Raw genomic sequence first — 20,959 nt, forward strand, 5'->3', positions numbered from 1 at the left:
GCATCTTAGCCAATCCAGAAGCGTCATACGGCCTGCCAATCACAGGGGCTGATATTGCACACCCCTATTTATTTGACTGAAGGGAGCTTTAAGACTGAAAGTATATGCGGCTTACTAGCCTGGGGCAGACACTATGAATTTCCCAGTTCAACTCTCGGCTGTACCTGATAATTTGGCATACAGGGCTTCATTCCTAAAAATTGTGTTTTCCTCAAGGACAAAATAGCATGGTGAAATAAGAAGGGCACACCTATGTGGTTAAAATTGCTCCAAAAGTACTTACCCACTTTTAAATTTGCTTTCGTTATTGCTGTCAAACTTCTACCTTTGAGATACATTTCACACTCATCTCAAAATAGTCCTGGCCTAATGCTCCACTGCACAGTATTTTCTGTGAGCAAAAATAGGCCAGACCTAAGTCACACCTTATTGGCCAAGTAGATCCATATCACTATGTTAACTGATAACGTGATGTGATCCACTACTCCACTGTGTCAAGTTCTTGATGGAAAACTATCAAAAGATACAGTCCTTGTGAATTTTCAGAGTGTGAATTTTCATTATTAGATGATACATGATGCCAATGGAGGATGAAGAGCAGTGCATGCTGGGAAGTGACACTGAAAGACACACATTCAAAGAAAATCATTTTTATTTTATTTTAACAAGGAGTATTTGTATCTGGCAAACCATTATCCTCTCACAAAAGGTTGTGCCGTTTCAGGATGAAAAATCAGACATTGTATTTTCTATTTGGCACAATATTAGTAAAAGAGAAAAAGTATTGTAGCTTAAGTGTGTTTTGCTTTATGGACGGTGCTAGAGATTCTCAATATCATTCTCCATACCAATGTATTAAACATTTAGCAATGAAAACTTTATGTTTAGTGACCCCCAAATATGGGGTACATGAAATACAGAAAATTCGGGGTTTGAGAAATATGCATTTTAAAGATAAAAATCAACAATGTGGATGACCAGCAGAGGGCACTGTAAATTCAGCACTAGTTGTACATATGGCATGCGCTACTCTATGGCTTAGTAATCCTTTTCAAAATGTCTTTGGGGGGGGGGAAATCTATGGTGTGGCTGAGTTAATATTTTTGTGACCTTTAGGTGTGAGATGAAAGCACCTTTACCTCACTTTCTCTTTCTCAAAGCCTTGGATATTGCTGGCATGTTTCTTATACAAATATGGAACCATCCACACTAATAATACCTTGCAGTAAGGACTTCTGACACATTCCTCTTGATTCGTGATAGTTATTTTTAAACCAGAGCATTTCAAATGCAAAAAGAATGACAGCCATTGTTTCATAATAGAACACAAAGATTGCAGTTCAGTTGAAATCAAGTGTCCTACCACAAACTCTGAATTCAAGATCCATTCGCAATATAATGCTTGGCAGAGGATTTAACTCTGAATTGAACAGGATAAAAGGTGGGGCTGGGAAGTAGGAACTCCCCCCCCCCCAAATAATATTTATTCAGAGTTTCATGAATACATATAAAAAACCCCAACCCTAACCCAAAAAAGAAAACAGAAAAAATAGAAAAAGAAAAAAGAAAAAATACAAATCTCAAATTACAGTTTTTCATTTGCCTAGTCCTTGAACCTCCTCACACCTCCCTTTTTGTATTCTAGTTTAATTCATTATTTCAGCAAATTCTTCCCATATTTCTTAATTTTAATTTAAATAATTAATCTTCACACTCTATCTTATTTATTAATCCACTTATCCTTTCCCTCTTTTAATATAATCTATTATTCAATTTACTTTACTCTCTTTAACCTTATCTTATCTTAAAAATCTTAAAATTTCAAAATCACAAAACATTCATGCATTTCTCCTTAAAATCATTTCTACTAAAGCCAATTTAGTTCCTTTCCAACATAATCCCTCAAATTTCAATAATATTACACTAATTCCATAATTAACATAAGAAATTCCCTTCATATCTCTGATTTTCATCCAACGTCCCTTCTTCCTGGTTTCGGGTCATATCAGTCCTTTCTGTCCATTACATAGTCCATCAATCTGGTGTTCTAATATCAGAGGCCTTTAAGTCTCTTCTAGGCCACTTCTGCAAATTTTTTTGTTCTTGTTTGTAATTACGGAGTTCTTTGTCTATTGTTAGTTTCTGGGGGAGTGGGTCCCCAGAGGGTTCCATCCAGTAATGATTTCCATTTTCCTTCATCCGATTGTCTCCTTCCCCCCAGTCCCACTCCCAATCTTCATCTTTGTAGTCCAAAAAGTATTTGTCCAAATAGTTATTCACCTGTTTCACAGTCCCACTAGAGTAAAAAGCTTCCTTGAATTCAAATACTTCCCAGCACTCTCCAAGTACAATCTTCCAATGCAGTAGCTTTTGTTCCTGTAGAACTTTGAATCTTGTCATTTGTGTTGTATAAGGAATAGCTACTGCCTCTTCCTTCTCCATCTGCCTTTGGACTTGCCTTGTCAGACCAGATTCCTGAGTTGATCGCTGTGTAACTTCTTTATCCTTGTTCCCTGTTAAATCATATTCACTGGCCACAGCACTCATAAAGTCCAGTTTTTCATTCATCAGGCTCATTTTCTCGGACAGCTGCTCCAGCAGAGCATTAGTCCTACCAAGGGCAGACACCAAACCTTCCTGCCAAAACATTTCTGTTCAAAAACAAGGTCAAACGGCTGTTCCCACGGTCCAGAACTCACATATGTAAACTGTAACCGCAAACTGACAGGCTCCCTCTAGGGGACACAATTTCTGTCTGTATCCATTTTTTAAGGAAGTATCAAACAAAGAAAGTTACTTTCGATTTCAAGTCCTTTCAATTTCAAATACTTTGTTTCTTTAAAGAGCAAAAATGCAGAAGGTAACGTTGAAGTTAGTTTGTTTCTCTTTATTTTTTCCTAGCTGTCAAAATACTCCACTTTCAATCAATGGACGTCTCAAACAGTTTCTGTCCCGACACCCCGTCCCCAGGTTTGGGACGGTGAAAACTTATATTCCCTTTCTCACTTCCTGCAGGATTAAACAGTCAAATTCCCCCCCTTTTTTTCTCCTGCTTTCAAGGGGGTTTTGTTGGTTATGGGTGCAGGAAATTTCCAACTTCAAAAGAACTTTTTAGGCTATTAGGTTGCAAGGTCTTTGCTTCAATCCGTATACAAGAACGGGAGGCGGACTTCCTGTTTACACCTTCCCGCTTCGTGCCTGATTCATAAATTTGCAAATTCTTAATCCGATTCTCCGTTTTTACTCACGGGTACTTGATTTAGAGTCCAAATGTCATCAGGAAAAGGTCAGCGCTCTCCGGCGATGGCTGCGCGGCTTCCCTCCATGGAAATAGCAATCGGTTCGATGCACCGCGCTGCTCACCCCACTTCACTCCGGAGCCCCAAAAGTGGGTTTCCTCATAAGTAGGGGAGGCGCTCTTGGTGCTCTGCCGAACCCCACATTCCCAGGCTTCCTCCGCCTGGGATTTCTAACGGGCCCCCGCCTTCGCCGCAGCGGGAAGACCCAATTTCCACGGAGCCCGTTCCTCCGGTCGGAGGAACTCCGCCATTCGCCAATGGCGCTAACCCAGAAGTCCGGAACTAAATGGTTTTATACACTAGTTATATTTTCTTAGTAAGGGAGCTGGTAGGAAGACATCCATGAATACAGTGGTACCTCAGGTTACAGACGCTTCAGGTTACACACTCCTCTAACCCAGAAATATTACCTCGGGTTAAGAACTTTGCTTCAGGATGAGAACAGAAATTGTGCTCCGGCGGCACGGCGGCAGCAGGAGGCTCCATTAGCTAAAGTGGTCTTCAGGTTAAGTTTCAGGTTAAGAACGGACCTCCGGAACGAATTAAGTACTTAACCCGAGGTACCACTGTACACTCTTATAGACACATTTTTGAAATAGGAGCCCACAATGGTCACAGTCCAATTTCTAGCTGGCATCATAGAGTCACTGAGTTAGGGCTCTGACTCCACCCTGATGATGAGGCAGGAGAAGAAAGTCTTTGGGAAGTGGGAAGCTCCCAATCAGTATTTTTGTTCCTGCCTGAACAAAGCAGTCATGCCACTCTTGGTTCCTGCTCTCTCATCTTTTCAGACTATTTTTTGCCCCATTCATTCCTGCTGTTTAGTCTCCTTTCTCTCCCTTTCCCTCTCTGATGCCTCTCTCCCCTTGGAGAGCTTTTCACCCTACTTTCCACCTTCCAGATCTTGGCTTCTCTGTCCCCTCCATTTTAGCTATATATACCTATCCCTTCCCAAGTGACTGGCTTCTTCAAGGCCTCACTGCAGCAAGCTATTCGGTGAAGAGGCCTTGAAGATATCCTCACCGAACCAAAGGAGAAAAGAAAGGTATTGGTTACACTGCAGGATGGGAAGCATTGCTCGTGCTGCTACTCTCCTTATCCATCTAACCAGCCATTTCGGAATTGCTGCCCCAGGGCAGATACTGGAACTACAAAACAAAGTGCTCCTTGAACAAGCTTTAAAAAGGTAAAGGGACCCCTGACCATTAGGTCCAGTCATGACCGACTCTGGGGTTACGGCGCTCATCTCGCTTTATTGGCCGAGGGAGCCAGCGTACAGCTTCCGGGTCATGTGGCCAGCATGACTAAGCCACTTCTGGCGAACCAGAGCAGCACATGGAAACGCCATTTACCTTCCTGCCGGAGCGGTACCTATTTATCTACTTGCACTTTGACGTGCTTTCAAACTGCTAGGTTGGCAGGAGCAGGGACCGAGCAACGGGAGCTCACCCCGTCGCGGGGACTTGAACTGCTGACCTTCTGATCGGCAAGTCCTAAGCTCTGTGGTTTAACCCACAGCGCCACCTGCGTCCCTTGAACAAGCTTTGCTACTCCTCAAATCCCAGCATTGCAAGAAATTGCACCCTCCCATTTTGGGATCCTCCAACAGCCCAAATGACAGCAACATTCAACAAGTGGGTATCAGGTTGCAATCCTTCTGCTCTTGGCAAGGGAAAATGAAAGACCACTGGATCCTCACTACCATCTCTCAGGGGTGCTGCATATAACTGATTTCACCACCTCCACGCAGATTTGTACCCTCACTGATCTTCACCTGCCTCACCAAGCAGCACCTTTTGTGGGTGTCACGAGACAGACAGGGAACGCCCTTGGGGCAAGGGAAGGGGGAGTATCAGAGCAAGGAGAAACAGAAGGGGAATACAGGGAAATGACGGAAGAACTGGGAAGGAGGAGGCAGAGAGCAGTCAAGTGGCGCCAAGCTCTCGGATGCTGAAAAGCCCTGTCACCAACCAAGAACTTCAGGAACAGAAGGGGAAGTGGTGCCTTTGGCACAGGCAAGGAGAGAGTTAAAACACAGGGTTCAAAGACGTCTCACGAGATTCCCACGCCTGCTGTGTTGGAGAAGGAACCAAAGGAAGCCACTCCCCGAATCTGACTCGTTGGATTCAGAGGCATGATTTGTAACTGTAGCTGTTTGTACATGTGTAAATATCTCTCTGAGTGAGCAGAGGGTGTTTATTGCAAAGAGCAGACATCACCTTGACAGTGGGAGTGCGTCCAACCCCTGCTCAACATGGCAGCCACCAAACTGAAGAGTCTTTCTATGGCAAATAATACTCTATATTATTTGTGGTGCTGAAGAAGGAACGGCATTCCTGGAGAGCAGTCCTGGACCTCAAATTCCCAAGTCTGTGGGTATTCGACAAAAAGTTCAGGATGGAGTCTCCTCCCTTCATCAGGGAGGTGGTTCACCACAATGACTTCCTCACATCCGTCAGCCTCCAAGACACAACCCTCCATATTCTCACCCGTTGATATATCAGATTTTAAGTAGGACACCACTACTTTCAATACAAGGCCCTCCCATTTGATCTGGCCTCACCTCAGCTATTGATCAATATCATGATTGCCCTGGAGGTTCACCTTAGCCTCCCGGGCATCCATATCTAGCCTTACCTGGATGACCTTCTCGTCTGGTCTTCAAAACAGGAACAAGACTTGCAACACCTTGCCAGCACAACATTGTGTTTGAATCAGATGATGTCAGGTGAAGCTGAAACTTCTATTTGCAGAGTCAAGTTTGTGATTGGTCATTCAAAAGTGCAGGCCATCATTTGATGTTGCAGTCGCCAAAGCTATATTCAGGCATTTGTGTGTGTTGAGGGAGGAGCAGGCTCACACTTGTTAGTCGCCCTCCCCCCCCCCCAATATTTGCACGTTGAGCAGTAGGTCTGAAGGGGGATTCTTAATGCGATTGGCTGAACACTCTGAGTATCCTTCTTGTGAGTGGAAGCCCAAATTGCTCAGCTCCCAAATTATGAGGAGATTTCAACATGGAAATGTTGGGGTGAACATGAGGAATTCGGGGATGGGTCCAACATGTGACCCCTACATGTTATCCCACCCCACACATGTTGTTTTTTAATACCCCAAAAGGGCTCAAGTGATGGGTCTCTATATGTAAATCAGCTTTAATATATCCAGGAAAATGCTTCTCATACAGAACATTTCTCACATTTCTGGCTACCCTTGAAAACAGCCAGCAAACAGGGCAATATTATACAGTCTTTTCAATATTCTCCTTTGTCGATAGCAAATCTGCAGAAGCCACAATCAAGAGCGGAGTTAGAAAGCCTTCAGCTCACTTATTTCAATAGGCTAGCTCCATGCTGGATTGTGGCCAACATTTAAAATCCCAGTCTTGAATGGAAGCTTCTGTGAAGAGCAATATAGAAATTAGTATCTGTTCAGTGCAGATGTGTCGTGACATGTTGGTGTGAAACTCCAGTGTTTGCATGGAGCTCACTTTCCTATTATATACAGATCAACAGACCACCATAGCTTTCCCACAAGCAAATATAACACTGATTGCTTTGCATGAAAGGGCCAGTGCTGTGATGTTTTTATTTGCAGTTATTGGTGTGGTTTTAATATATTTTATATGTGTGTGCAGCTTTAATTCTATCCATGCTTAATTGCTTTTTAAATTTTTGCTTTTCTATGTTTTTCACAGTTCTAATTTCCAGCTGTAAGCTGCCTTGAGTCCTGTCAGGGGAAAAGGCGGGGTACAAATAAATAAATATATAATAATAGTAATAATCAATAAGTGTGACTTTAACATGGTTTCTCTTATCTCCAGGGAGATCGTGGGCCACAAGGATCTCCTGGTTCTCCCGGTGAAGATGGAATGAGAGTACGTTACTCATGGTTTTTGCTCTCTGATTCTTTTAACATGCACAGTAAAATTTAAAGAAAGTGTTTATTCCACACACTGAGCCTTTGATTTTGTTCTAACAACAACAGGGCGAAGATGGCGAAGTTGGACCAAGAGGTCTCCCAGGTGAAGCTGTAAGCAAAGCTTTCTTATTGTTTAGTACTTGCCATGTGTAGTCTACAGGAAGTTCTCTTTTGTTAATCTATTGGTCCCTGTAAAGCTATTCTCTGCTTTGAAGACCATTTCTAAATGAAATATACCCCAGGGATAAATAAAGTCCGCAACTGCCTTTGTCTGTAAAAATTGTTCTACGGACAGTGACATTTTTGCTTCGCTACCAACAAAACACTCATTTCTCCTGATTCTGGAGTTTCCAGTGTACCTGTGTATAAATTTAAGTCCTTCCATTGTAAAGATTTTTATCATGCAGGGCAGTTTATGGATGATGTAACATTCTGCATGTAACTTCCACTAGAAAAAGAAAATAATCGCCAGAGCATCTTAGGCCAAGGTTGAGCAGAGATGGACTCCAGAAAAAAAAGTCAGCCTTAGTGCTCATGGATCAGAAACATACATTCTTTTATCCCCTTGAATTTCAATGGAAGCTACCCATTTTGTCTTTGAAAAGGTATCTCCCAGGTCACTTAAGCACCATTGTTAGCTATCATTCCAGTTAGAAATGGAATTGGCTCTTGAAACGTGGATGGGAAATGGAAACAAAGCTTGAAAAGGCTATCATTTTAAACATTCAGTATGTTGTCAATGTACATCAGGGCTGGGGACCTGTGGCCCTGCAGATGCTGTTTGGACCATTGGCCATGCTGTCTGGGGCTGATGGGAGTTGGAGTCCCACAGGTGGGAGGGCCACAGGTTACCAAGCCCTCAGGTACACCAAATGAAGGGAAGCCAAATTACAACTCTCTGTGGGGCACTTGGGCACCATCCTGTTTCACCTGTCCCATAAGGGGGAAAGCAGGGGGAACGGGCTACTAAGACCGAATCCTACCTGGGATGAAACAGGTTGCTTCTTTCCCATTCCAAGTTCTGTCTTTCTACTGTGGGAGACAGGAAGGAGAGGTGAGCTGAACTCTGATTTGGCTCAAGAACTGGCGGGATGAAACAACGTACCATATTCTGTCACTGGCCTTTCTGGAGACCTCTTTCTGCCATATTTTCTTTCTATCTGCTTTGTGAACTAAAGACTAAGTTACATTTTTCCTTCTGCAGGGTCCACGAGGGTTGCTGGGACCAAGAGGAACACCCGGTCCACCAGGACAGCCCGTATGTCGTTCAGAAAGAAATGCAGTAGATTACATTTCGAATTTCCCCACAAATGTGGCAGTGACAAGTATTGGTTTTGCTCTCTTCTTTCATATAGGGAATCTCAGGTATTGATGGCCCACAAGGACCAAAAGGAAACTTGGTACGTAGATCTATCTATCATCTATCTATCATCTATCTATCTATCTATCTATCTATCTATCTATCTATCTATCTATCATCTATCATCTTTCATCTATCATCTATCTATCTATCATCTATCATCTATCTATCTATCATCTATCATCTATCATCTATCATTCTATCATCCATCTATCTATCTATCACCTATCTATCATCTATCTATCTATCATCTATCTATCTATCTATCTATCTATCTATCTATCATCTATCTATCTATCTATCATCTATCTATCTATCTATCATCTATCATGATCTATTATCAGGGGGAGGGACAGCAACACATTTTTCAAAGGGACATGGCAATAACTAACTAACTAAATTGGGCTGGATCCCACTCCCACTCATGGAAGTTGTGTGTGCCATTTTGGGTCATCGCTCCTCCTCCTCTAGGTCCCCATGCCACATAATATTCCATTCAGAAGAGTCGGGAGTCCCCGTCCCTCCCAAAAAAGTCACTTTCAGTCTACTCCTTTCCATGTGTACTGTATTTTTAAATTAACATTTTTAAAATAAGTATTTCTATACCACTACTTTATACACGATAACATGGCAGTGTTCAGTTTGTACAGTTATATATTCGAGAAAATATAAATCAACATAAAACAATACCAATTAAATTAACATTTCTGGATTTATTGTCCTTTGTTCTCACATTAGCATCTTAAGTATCTTAAACCTAATTTTGTATTCCTTGAGTATAGCAGGCTAAAAAGTTAATTTTGTCCTCTGTATAAGTCTTTAGAGGTTCCTCTTTGAGGCTTCAGTGAATTTATTGGGGGGTACAAGTGAGAACATGGAATTATTGATGGATCATGAATGCTTTTTTCTAGCTGTCATCAGGGAAAATACAAAAGGTCAAAATAGGTCACATACACTAGTTTATCAAGTGGTGGTGGAATTACAATGGCATCAAAAAGGTTTCTACCCATAATTAATATTATCTCTCTGTACTTCTTACACAATAGGGTCCTCAAGGTGAACCAGGACCCCCTGGGCAACAAGGAATCACAGGTCCACAAGTAAGTGCTTGGCAACCCATAATCTGCAAACTTTTTTTAAAAAAAAGGTAACATACAGAGCAAAAAGGGTGTATATTTCCAAGCCACAGGGAGCTTATTCTTGCTTGTGAGCTTTCATAAACTACCTTGAAAATACCCCCCCCCCCACGCACAAATACAACAAACTTGCACACACTTCTCTCTTCATCCTTTGGATAGAGAGAGAGAGAAGACTCATTCAGAGCATCCTGAATGCCAACAAGAACAGACACACCTGTCAAGAAGGTTCTGAACTGGATCATATTACACATTCATTACCAGTGTAAACGTTCTCAAAACAACTTCTGCACCCTCTGGTTCTTTTTTCTTTAGAGAGCACTTGTTGAAAAGAACCCTAATGAATCATCTAAATCGGCAAAATACGCCAGTTGTTGCCTTTGATTCCTTATGCTCTTGTGTTCTTTTTAATAGGGGCTTCCAGGTCCACAAGGCCCAATTGGCGTTCCTGGTGAAAAAGTAAGTAGCATCCCATTGAAGAGTTACCACTGAATTTGGGTAATTATCCTTGGTTATGTTACATGTGTGGGGGTGCTAGTATGGGTGTCAAATTGCAAGTACAGTCATACCTTGGATCTCAAACGGTTTAGTAACCAAACAAATCGGCTCCCAAATGCCGCAAACCTGGAAGTGTTCAGTTTGTGAATGTTTTTTGGAAGCCGAACTTCTGACATGGCTTCCAATTGAGTTCAGGAAGCTCCTGCAGCCAATCGGAAGCCGTGCCTTGGTTTTCAAACAGTTCTGGGAGTCGAACGGACTCCTGGGATGGATTAAGTTCAACAACCCAGGTACCACTCTAGTCTTGAATGTGGCTGCTCTTCCTATAAGGTCTCATAACTCATTTATAAATAGTGTGGGGTGGTATCATGGCTAAGTCCACTGATTACAACTTAGATACCACCCTTTGGGTTTCTTCAGCGTGGGAAAGGGTTGAAACCTGTCCCTCACATCTCAGAAAACACATTTCAAAAGCTTTCTAAGAATTCTGAAGGAGCAAGCCTTTGGTTTGGCACAAAGTCTTAACCACAGTCTCTCCCAAATGTTAAGAGAAGAAGATATGACTGGCTAAGTTGTCAAAAGATTCCTGAATTTTTCTCTAAACTGGCTGTAGTACCTTCAAATTTATACAGATTAGGAATAATCTCTAATTTTTTAAAAAAATATTGGACCATCATTCTTAAATGTTTTGGTGTCCAGTTTATCTGTATGCCATCATTTCCTAAACAATGAGTTTTCACTAACATTTAAAACTGAAGAAGTGTGCATGCACACAAAAGCTCATACCAAGAACTAACTTAGTTGGTCTTTAAGGTGCTACTGGAAGGGAATTTTTTTTTTATTTAAAACAAAATATATGACTTTAGGTTAGGTATGAATTCCTCACCCATGACCTTCAATAGAATTGGTCTGACACTCCAAAAATATTTCCCCTACATATTGTTGTAATAGCAAGCAATTTTAGCAAGACTAGCTTAAACAAGCTCCTTCCTCCTAGTTTACTTAAAGGTCTTTACTTTTCTGGAGATAAGAATAAAGCAGATGAAATGTAGATGAGCAGGTATCTAATCATGTTGGGAGATGCAGATTCAAAAACTCTTAGCTAAGTGGAAGCAACAGGTTGTAAACAACATGATGGGGGGGAGCCAAGAAGTTGCCTACATAATATGAGTAAATATGAGTAAATATGAGTAAAATTACTTAATATGAGTAAATATAATTCATATTTTCATCATTTTTCTTAACATTCCTACAAGAAATATTCATATTAATATGCAACAATCTACTCATGAAGCCAAATCACCAGACAAGCTTTTCAGACCTTAGGAAATCACACAGTTATTTTTAAACTAAGTTAACTGATGCATTAGGTACTAGACTAGAGACTTTTGGGGTCATAATACTAACCAATTTTTTATCTAATATCCACAACATTTTCCTTTCCCTATTTCAGTAGCATGACCATTCTTTGTCAACACACCCAAGAAGAGTCAATACAAGAAAGATGGGTGATAGGTTATATTTACAAAAATATAGCAAATATGGAATCTGCCAATCACAATAATTCAGTCAAATTATCCAAAGCCAATGAGGTCTGGGTGGTGAGATGCATTGATGGGATGATTTCAACTCTCCCGTTTCCTGAGCCAGTTGCCAGCCACACACTGTAACCACACAGCAAGGCCTAAGGAAACTCCTCCCCTGTCACTGTGTGGTCCTTGGGTATATGAACCTGACATGTGCACCATTGGCCAACATTCACCTAATGCACCTGACAGGGCCAAACAGGTGAATGAAGAGCAACAGCAAGGGCAAGGAGGAGGCTCTGGAGATCAACAGTGGAGGCCTTTCTAGGGCATGAGCCTCAACAGGAGCCCAAAATGCTGAGCTCCGATGCTGGGCTTATGAGTAGGGTGATACACAAGGTTGGATCACATCTTCTTGCTCTTACAAGGGGCAGCCAGTGAAGCAGAATAGGGCCTCGCATCACACATTTTGCTTGACTTTCAGCATCAGCAAGGGAGAAAGAGATGGAGAATGCTGTTTTCAGCTGCTGCATATAATAATAATAATAATAATAATAATAATAATAATAATAATAATAATTATTATTATTATTATTATTATTATTATTATTTATACATACATACCCCACCCATCTGGCTGGATTTCCCCAGCCACCCTGGGCCACTTCCAACAGAAGATTAAAAATACATTAAAACATCAGTCATTAAAAACTTCCCTAAACAGGGTTGCCTTCAGATGTCTTCTAAATGTCAGAGATTTGTCTATTTCCTTGACATCTGATAGGAGGGCGTTCCACAGGGTGGGCGCCACCACCAAGAAGGCCCTCTTCCTGGTTCCCTGTAACTCTGCTTCTCGCAGTGAGGGAACCGCCAGAAGGCCCTCGGCGCTGGACCTCAGTGTCCGGGCAGAACGATGGAGGTGGAGACGCTCCTTCAAGAAGTCATAATATCATTCTAGCTGTAGCGTCTGTACTATGGCAGTTCTGAACATTTTTGTGAAATGAACGTGTGAGCAGGGAAAAAAAATATTTGCGAGCCTGTTGGCTTTTGTAACTTACTGCAGAAGATAAAACTTGCAAGGACACATGGCAGAATATTAGATAGCCAAAAATATCTATCGTCATCCAACATACATTTCTTCTTCTCGGATGCTTAATGGTTACTAATTTTAATTGGGTCTCCTGATTTTTTAAAAGACTTAAATGACTTGTGTTTTCTTGAGTCTTTTTCTAATAAGAATTGGGGGGGGCAGAATTGGAAGGAACTTCTCTAACTATTTCATTTCCACTTTTCCTGTTACTCTCTCTTACAACGCAGGTGGAAATTTTGGAGTTGAGAGTATTTTCTAGGCACATACTTAATTCTGACTGCAACCTTATTCCTGCTTACTGAGGATTAATCCCCATTGTGCTGAGAGGGGACACACTTCTGAGTCGATATCCTCAGGATTACACTTTCAGTCTTTTGCACCTGCATTCCTTCATTCATGTATTCACTCATTTTAATTTCAAGGACCATTTTCCTCTGTCTCCTGAGGGGAGTTTTATTAGCATGCACGCTCTTGCCAGGCACTCTGTATGGGGGAACATTTGATTTCCAAAAGTTACATTCTGTCTTGTGATAATTACAAATGGCCCATGGAATAAGGTTTTTTTTCTACATTGAAGGGCAAATCAAACCCATAGACAGTAGACAGCCATCCCTGAGCTCCCTAGCTCACCATGTTAAAATTCACCTGGCTCTTTGAGCAGAACAGCTCTTTCTCTCTTCTTTCCTAAATGCGTTTAAAAGGGCACCTGATCTCCAATATAAAGGCACTGCCAGCATGTGCCAAATCAGGAGCATGAAAAGCTTTAGATATAATCAGTTGTATCTAATCAGTTGGCTAGACTATTACTCTTTGATCCTCTCAAATTTATTTGTAGGCATTGCTAGGTGCACATCGCCTTTGGTCAACTCCAAAAGCAAATAGTCTTGTGGCACCTTAAAGACTACCAAATATATTATAGCACAAACTTTGTGGACCAGACTCTACTTTCTTTTCACTTCAGAGTCATTGAAGTAATCCACCATTGCAAATATATACACCCCTACACTGTATTCCCACAGATTAAGATCTGCATGCACAGATGTTGCTATTGTTGTTGTTGATGAATGTCCTTATCAGTGAGGTCTTTCGATTCCCTTTGCTGTATTCATTTCACAGACAAATGCAAATGATTTTTCCCCCCAGAATGGCATTTTTCTCAGGCTTCCCAACTATTCCCCCCCCCCCGTTATCTTAAGTATTTGTAGATTTTATGTGCATGGTTTTTCAGACTAAATGTTAGTCACTTTGATATATCTGCTACATTTGGTAAAGGGAATTCCTACTCATCCGACAAACAAACTGACACAGAAAGAACACAAAAACACATGAAATATTCTGTATTCACTGACAGGTTTCTAAAGACTGGATATATATGTCTGCTTTCAGACAGTCACAGAAATGTATTTGGGGTTGTTAGCACTCACATTGTGAACACTGACATTTACCAACGTTTCAACGTTTCCATTTGGAAAAGAAGAGTGGGATACAAATTCTGGAATAAATAAATAAAAGTAAATGTAATAAGGTTGCTTATTTGTGGCGCATTCAGATGGCATTTTGCTCGGTTTGAATTTTGGAGTATTATCTCATTTCCTGCTTACAGATCACATTTCTGCTTCATTCATAAGTAATCCTTTGGCTTTTAGACATTTGAAGCCCGAGATGCCTTATCTGTTGATTGCCTTCTCAAAAATGTGTTTTCATCTCTCCCCAGGGACCTCCGGGCAAGCCTGGCCTTGCAGGACTTGCTGGTGCTGATGGCCCTCCCGTAAGTGGAATAAAGTTTTGCCCATTTTTATTTCAATTATTTTTATATATAAATCACTTCACGGTTCCATGTTCCTGGATTTCAGCAAGGAAATTGCATCACTGATAGTTGGAGCAGGCCTTGTAAAACATACCAAGTTTTATTATTTGAACTTGATTCATGTTTCTCATCAAGGGCTTTAATTTTCAAAAGGAGCCACTGAAACAGCAGATAAGAAATTGCAGTGATGCTGATTCTTTTTTAAAAAAATAAAGAAAGGAAAAGCATTTAGGTGTCTAACCTGTTTTCTCTTGCACAGATGCAAACAGTCGGAAATGAACATGATGGAATTGTTAGGATAGAGCTGTCGTTTCAATTAAATGTGAATTTTAACTCTGTTGGCAGAATCAGTTCACCGGATTTCTTATTGCAGGGTGCAGGGAGAGGGTGTAGCTTTAACTTTCTGGTGCTCAGGATTGCTTTCATGTTATGATCTGAAACATGAGAAATGTTAAATGGGAATGAGGAAATGAGCCAATCACAATGAAGTGTCTTTCCACACCTTTAAAGGTTGACAAGCACATACAATGTAGTAAAAATTCTCATGGGTCAAAGCACCTTCATAAAACACAAAGTGGTCATTAAATTGGATAGATATGGAGGCTGGTGTTTGTTTATTTATTTAAAACATTTTGTCTTTATAATACAGTGGTACCTCAGGTTACATACGCTTCGGGTTACAGACTCCACTAACCCAGAAATAGTGCTTCAGGTTAAGAACTTTGCTTCAGGATGAGAACAGAAATTGTGCTCCGGCAGCGCGGCAGCAGCAGGAGGCCCCATTAGCTAAAGTGGTGCTTCAGGTTAAGAACAGTTTCAGGTTAAGAGCAGACCTCCAGAATGAATTAAGTACTTAACCCGAGGTACCACTGTATGTGTGACACGCAGGTATGCCAGAATTATTTAGGGTATAGCTGTGCTACAATGCAATATGCACCAGTTTAGTTGTCTAAACCACTGAGCCTCTTGGGCTTGCCAATCAGAAGGTCGGCGGTTCAAATCCCTGCGACGGGGTGAGCTCCCGTTGCTCGGTCCCAGGTTCTGGCAACCTAACAGTTCGAAGCACGCCAAAAAGTGAAAGTAGATAAATAGGTACCACTCCAGCAGGAAGGTAAACGGCATTTCCGTGTGCTGCTCTGGTTTTGGTGTTCCGTTGCACCAGAAGCGGCTTAGTCATGCTGGCCACATGACCCGGAAAAACTGCCTGCGGACAAACGCCAGCTCCCTCTGCCTGTAAATCGAGATGAGCTCCACAACCCCAGAGCTGTCTGCAACTGGACTTAACTGTCAGGGGTCCTTTACCTTTTCACTTCTCCCAAAGAATCCTGGGCATTTTGGTTCATTAAGTCAGCACCAGATTTAGGGCAGTGCGAACTGTTGCCATGCACAGAGTGTTGAGCTGAGGAGGTGAAAAATAGCGCACTTGAGAGCACGTGCAGAGCGGAAGGCGAGAGGGGTGAGGGTGATTTAACAAATTATGGGTTAAGAGGCCTGGGCAGGCCCTCTGTTTATTCCCTGGGAGCGGACCCAAGTGACACATGGTGGCACAGTTGGCCCTGCCCCTGGGGGAGGTCCTGCACAGCAGCCTGCCTGCGATTGGCCAGTTTGTAGGCAGGCTATGATCCAACCAGGCCCCATACCCAGCGCCACCACAGGGTTGCAAAGGGCAGTACATGGCCAGACCTCAGCGCTGTCTACCCAATAGGGAGTAGGCAGACTTGTGAAAACAAGAAATGTTTGGCAGGGGGCAACCAATTTTTGTCCTTGCTTAGGGAGCCATATTACCAAAGTCCACCCCTGATTAGGGGTGTTGAGAATTCTTTGTTACAGATTCCTAGCCCCTCAGGAAACTCTAGTTCCAAAAGTTCCTTGGGGAGGAAGAACAACAGTTTAAGGACCGCTCTCCCTGGGTGACAACTTTGTCATCGTTTCAGTGCCAGGCAAATCCTTTTTTTGTTTCCCCAGGCATTTAATGTGATGCTGTATTGTTAAGTCTGTTTTTAAAACTATTTATGGGATTTTTGTTGTCTTTTCAACTCTGATTGTAAAGCATGCTTTGGGACTTTTTGTAGTGGCAAGCAATGCATAAATTGAATACAGTGGTACCTCTACTTATGAAAGCAATTCGTTTCAGGGTGCCGTTCGCACCCTGAAAAGTCCGTAAGTAGAGTGTCACTACTGCATGTGTGCGAAGTGCACAGATCGCTTCTGCACATGCGCAAAGTGCACAGATCGCTTCTGCACGTGTGCCGAACCTGGAAGTAAACACTTCCGGGTTTGCCACGTTCGTAACCTGGAAAGCCACAATGTGAAGCAAATGTAACACAAGATATGACTGTAAACGTAAAACTTAACCAGTGCGTTCCTAGGCATTTCTCTTCTGAAATTCAATGTGACTTATTCCCAGGTAAGTCTGTTTAGGGTTGCACCCTAAATCTGAAGGTTACCTGTGCTTTTGTTGTTGCTTTTATGGGCTGAAGGAGATTTTGAGGGGATTTGAAGGACACGAGAGGTGATGCGGCATATATATATTAGAGTAAAGGAAAGGAGTGGATTGAACTGAGAAAGCATAGGCAGCTATGAGTGTCTGAGTCACATAAAACTAATAATTATTCTGATATTTTGAAGATGGCTATATGGACGCTGACGCTAAAGATTGATTATGCTCTTCAACCGCATGTGGATTTTGCCTAACTGGAAAAAGCCTCCTGGCTATTGATTTCCACATGCTATAAAATATTTCCATTACTGTTTGCTTTCATTTTGTTGTGTCATAACTTTAATGGCGTGCTTAGTGTAATGTTCGGTGACAAGATAAAAATAATCAATTCCCATCTTCCAGAGAAAATGCATTGAATGGGGAAACTCTGGAATGGTTTAAATGCTCTTGCATTATTTTCCTAGAGTCCTTTGGACCTAAAACAAAATAGCAGCTTCAGAAGAAAAAAAGACTTTTTACTCTAGCTAGTGATTCATCATTTCAAGGAAAGGCACTGGAGAGACGTAATACTGCCAATGTAATCAGATCAATCTCTTCATTTCCCATAGGCTTTTCAAAATGCTCCAGGGCAGGGCAGCCAATGCAATGTTTCCTAGATGTTTGTAGACTCCAGTTCGCATCATCTGTCATTATAGGCCATGATACCTGGGGCTGATGGGAGAGTTTGAGAGGAAGGCTGAATTTGTACATATGTAGAAGAGTATAAATTCAATTGAATCTGTATAATGAGATGTTACTGTTCACAAACTAAGTGTTTCCCCCAATATATATTTTTGCCCATAGGGTCACCCAGGCAAAGAAGGACAGTCGGGAGAGAAAGGTTCCTTGGTACGTTTGTGTTTTCTTGACATAAGCCTGTGGATAATTCTCGTAACATTTAGAATGGAATGAACATATTATTATGCCTTTAGGAAAGATCACAACAAAATGTTGACACGCTGAAAATCGGGATTAGAGTCCCAATTCTGAGCATTTTTTCTTTCTTTCTCTGCAGAGGAAAGTATGAATTATTTTGGGCATAGGTAGATGGAATGCGTACTGAACTGTGAGCTCTTCCTCTCCCCTTGGTACCTGCTATTTCCACACTTCCTTTCTTGCAACTTGTGGGTGCACCAACTATTTAAAGCACCCTGCCCAAATAATCCTGGATTTAAACCACACATTAGAAATGTTTATCAGACTTCTACTTTTTAAACTGCCACCCTGGGAAGGGATTTGCGTATTTTCTCCAGGCAACTCCTTCCACCTGCCAGCTCATGTTAAAGTCAAGGAGAATTTATAGAAATCCAAGTAAAATCTCTTTTGCTGCGAACCGAACCTGTGGCTCCCCCCCCCCTTCCCCATAAAAAAACTTTCCTCCAGCATGCACCACCAGACATTTATTGATTGCTCTTCTGTCAACAGGCTGCTTTGTGTTTAAGTATGAAGCAAAAGTGCTCAGAATAAAGGGAATGTGTGTGAGGAATAGAATATTTTGTATACTCTGTGAATCGGAGTAACCTAAGCCTCCCAATTCTGCTCCCATGAAATATTCTGAAAATGAAATAACGAAGCAGTTAGAGTGAATTTGCCATTCTAAAAAGATATTTCTGAGAGATGCTCAAGGTTTAAGCAGACCAGCGAAGCCTCACCACCCTCTGCCTGTTTGAGGACTTACATATTGATCCACCTGAAGGATTTTGAATCTTCACCTGGCACGGCATCCGTGTTGTCAAGGCCCATCTTGTCACACTCAGCTGCACTAATTCCCCTCAGACTATCTTCAAAAGAAAGTACATTAGGAGCTTGGCTAACAACGCAGTGAATGGGGACAGTTTTCGGTTGCAATCTATACAGGTATTGCCCCACTCGCAACTCCATTTCCACAATTCAACCTATGGATAGGTGGGAAATAAATGCTACCTTCCCTTCAATGCATTAAAGAAATTGACATGGCTCATCATCTCTCAGTCTATGGAGTGCAGCCTCGATGCATTGAGTTCGGATGAGATCAGAGTGCTCCTTTGATTTATTTACTCCCTCTGCCCATTTTGTCAAGTGTTGTTTTTAAATCTGATGGTTGACTACCCTAAATAATTCCAAACTGAGGGTATATTTTCCTAAATGCACACCAATAGCTTTGAGCCAGATTCAACTATCTGGTCCCACTAGTGAAAGCCAACACAAGGATGACCACTAGTACAATGGGGCTTTCTCCCTTCTCCTCTCCCCCACCCTCCAGATTGGCTTGGGATGTTTCTGTATGAAGAATCCCTGGAATAGCATGCATTGGGGGGAGCTAGGGGAGCATTTTGTTAGGCAGGCAGAAATGCTCACACTGACAATATGTATGTAACAGTGTGAACTTGAATTCCCCCCCCCTAGTCTCTTAAATAAAACAATGCTCATAATTTCTTGAGATTGGGAACAGGGGATGGGTCACCTTGAGTCCTGTCAGGGGGAAAAGTGGGGTATAACTACTACTACTAGTTGTTATTATTATTATTATTATTATTATTATTATTATTATTATCACCATCATCATCATCATCTGTGGGCAATGGTTGGGGATATCAGTTCAGTAAACATCAAACTACAAATGCATCTACTTTCTTCAGCTTTGCCCAGAGTTGTCAGCCAATACCGCTCCTAGATAAAATACTTATATGTGACATTTGGTGACACCCTTAGGGCAGAGAAAGTCAACATGGTTCTGATGTGACGTTCTAGGAACAAATTAAATGAGATCCACATTTGCCCATAATTGCTATCGAACTCATGCGACACTTCATTTTACATTTTTACGATTACGATTACCATAATCTTTATTGTCATTGTCCCATACAGAACAACAAAATTGAAAAAAATCTACATTAGACATTCAAAAACCAACAAGCCTGCTATCCCAGCTATCCCAGCCTGGTTAACCCCCTAAAAACTCCGATACCCCTTAATTAAATACAATATACTCCCACAGAGATTACCTTACACTGCGTTTAAAATAAAAATCACATTTGGATAGAAACTGTTTCTCAGGCAGCTAGTCCTAGTCTTTATAACCATGTACCTTCTTCCAGAAGGTAGAATCCACATATAACTCACAAACATACATTAAACCATGTTTTTGATGTCCACCATTTCACCACACCAACAAATCCACAGAAATACCCAGGTTCAGGGTCAGTTATGAACTTATTGTTATGTTTCTGCTCAGATAAACCTGATCACCTTTGAGATAAATGTGTGTTAACCTACAGCTGTGTGCATATTATTTAAAAGCAATATGATCTAGATATCCTTCATTATCTTTTAGGGGCCTCCAGGTCCTCAAGGCCCAATTGGGTATCCCGGCCCCCGTGGTGTAAAGGTAAGCATAATACCTTTGCTCATATTTGATAAAGGCAATGAGACCTGTGGGTTTTCTTCCCGTTAGCCAATCCGGTAACTTTGTCATTGCTGCCGTTTTCTAACAGGGCGCTGACGGTGTCCGCGGTCTCAAAGGTGGCAAAGGTGAAAAGGTAATCTCTTTATGGTGCTTTTTATCGTTTATATTTTAGTACTAAAAGGACTCAACTCATTAATGGAAAATCTAATTGAAAATCAGGCACCATGTATATTGATGGTGCGATATAAATAGCTACAGTGATGATCATGAAAAGTAGAAGCAGAATAAATCTGCAAAAGACTAGGGCAGATCAAAGTAGCTGTGCGGGTATTTGATTACTTTTAAATACTTTCAGATTATTATTTTTTTAGGTATTCGTTAAATTGTTTTGCTGTTTCGTTGTTTGTGACCCTGGGCTCCTTTGGGAGGAAAAGCAGGATGGAATGATTTCATTAACACCC

General features: G+C 41.5%; 1 protein-coding gene across 4 annotated transcripts in view; it reads left to right on the forward strand.

The window, feature by feature from the left end:
• Positions 1–20,959, forward strand: part of COL11A1 (collagen type XI alpha 1 chain) — a 255,976-nt gene that overhangs the window by 123,795 nt on the left and 111,222 nt on the right. For all 4 annotated transcript variants that reach the window (XM_053391592.1, XM_053391595.1, XM_053391593.1 and 1 more), the window contains 10 exons: positions 7,120–7,173; positions 7,284–7,328; positions 8,422–8,475; positions 8,573–8,617; positions 9,624–9,677; positions 10,128–10,172; positions 14,542–14,595; positions 17,918–17,962; positions 20,427–20,480; positions 20,587–20,631. In XM_053391592.1, the coding sequence (XP_053247567.1) occupies positions 7,120–7,173; positions 7,284–7,328; positions 8,422–8,475; positions 8,573–8,617; positions 9,624–9,677; positions 10,128–10,172; positions 14,542–14,595; positions 17,918–17,962; positions 20,427–20,480; positions 20,587–20,631 (495 nt within the window). The remainder of the gene's footprint in view (positions 1–7,119; positions 7,174–7,283; positions 7,329–8,421; positions 8,476–8,572; positions 8,618–9,623; positions 9,678–10,127; positions 10,173–14,541; positions 14,596–17,917; positions 17,963–20,426; positions 20,481–20,586; positions 20,632–20,959) is intronic.

The sequence above is a fragment of the Podarcis raffonei genome, chromosome 6 (assembly GCF_027172205.1).
Source record: "Podarcis raffonei isolate rPodRaf1 chromosome 6, rPodRaf1.pri, whole genome shotgun sequence".
Lineage (NCBI taxonomy): Eukaryota > Metazoa > Chordata > Lepidosauria > Squamata > Lacertidae > Podarcis > Podarcis raffonei.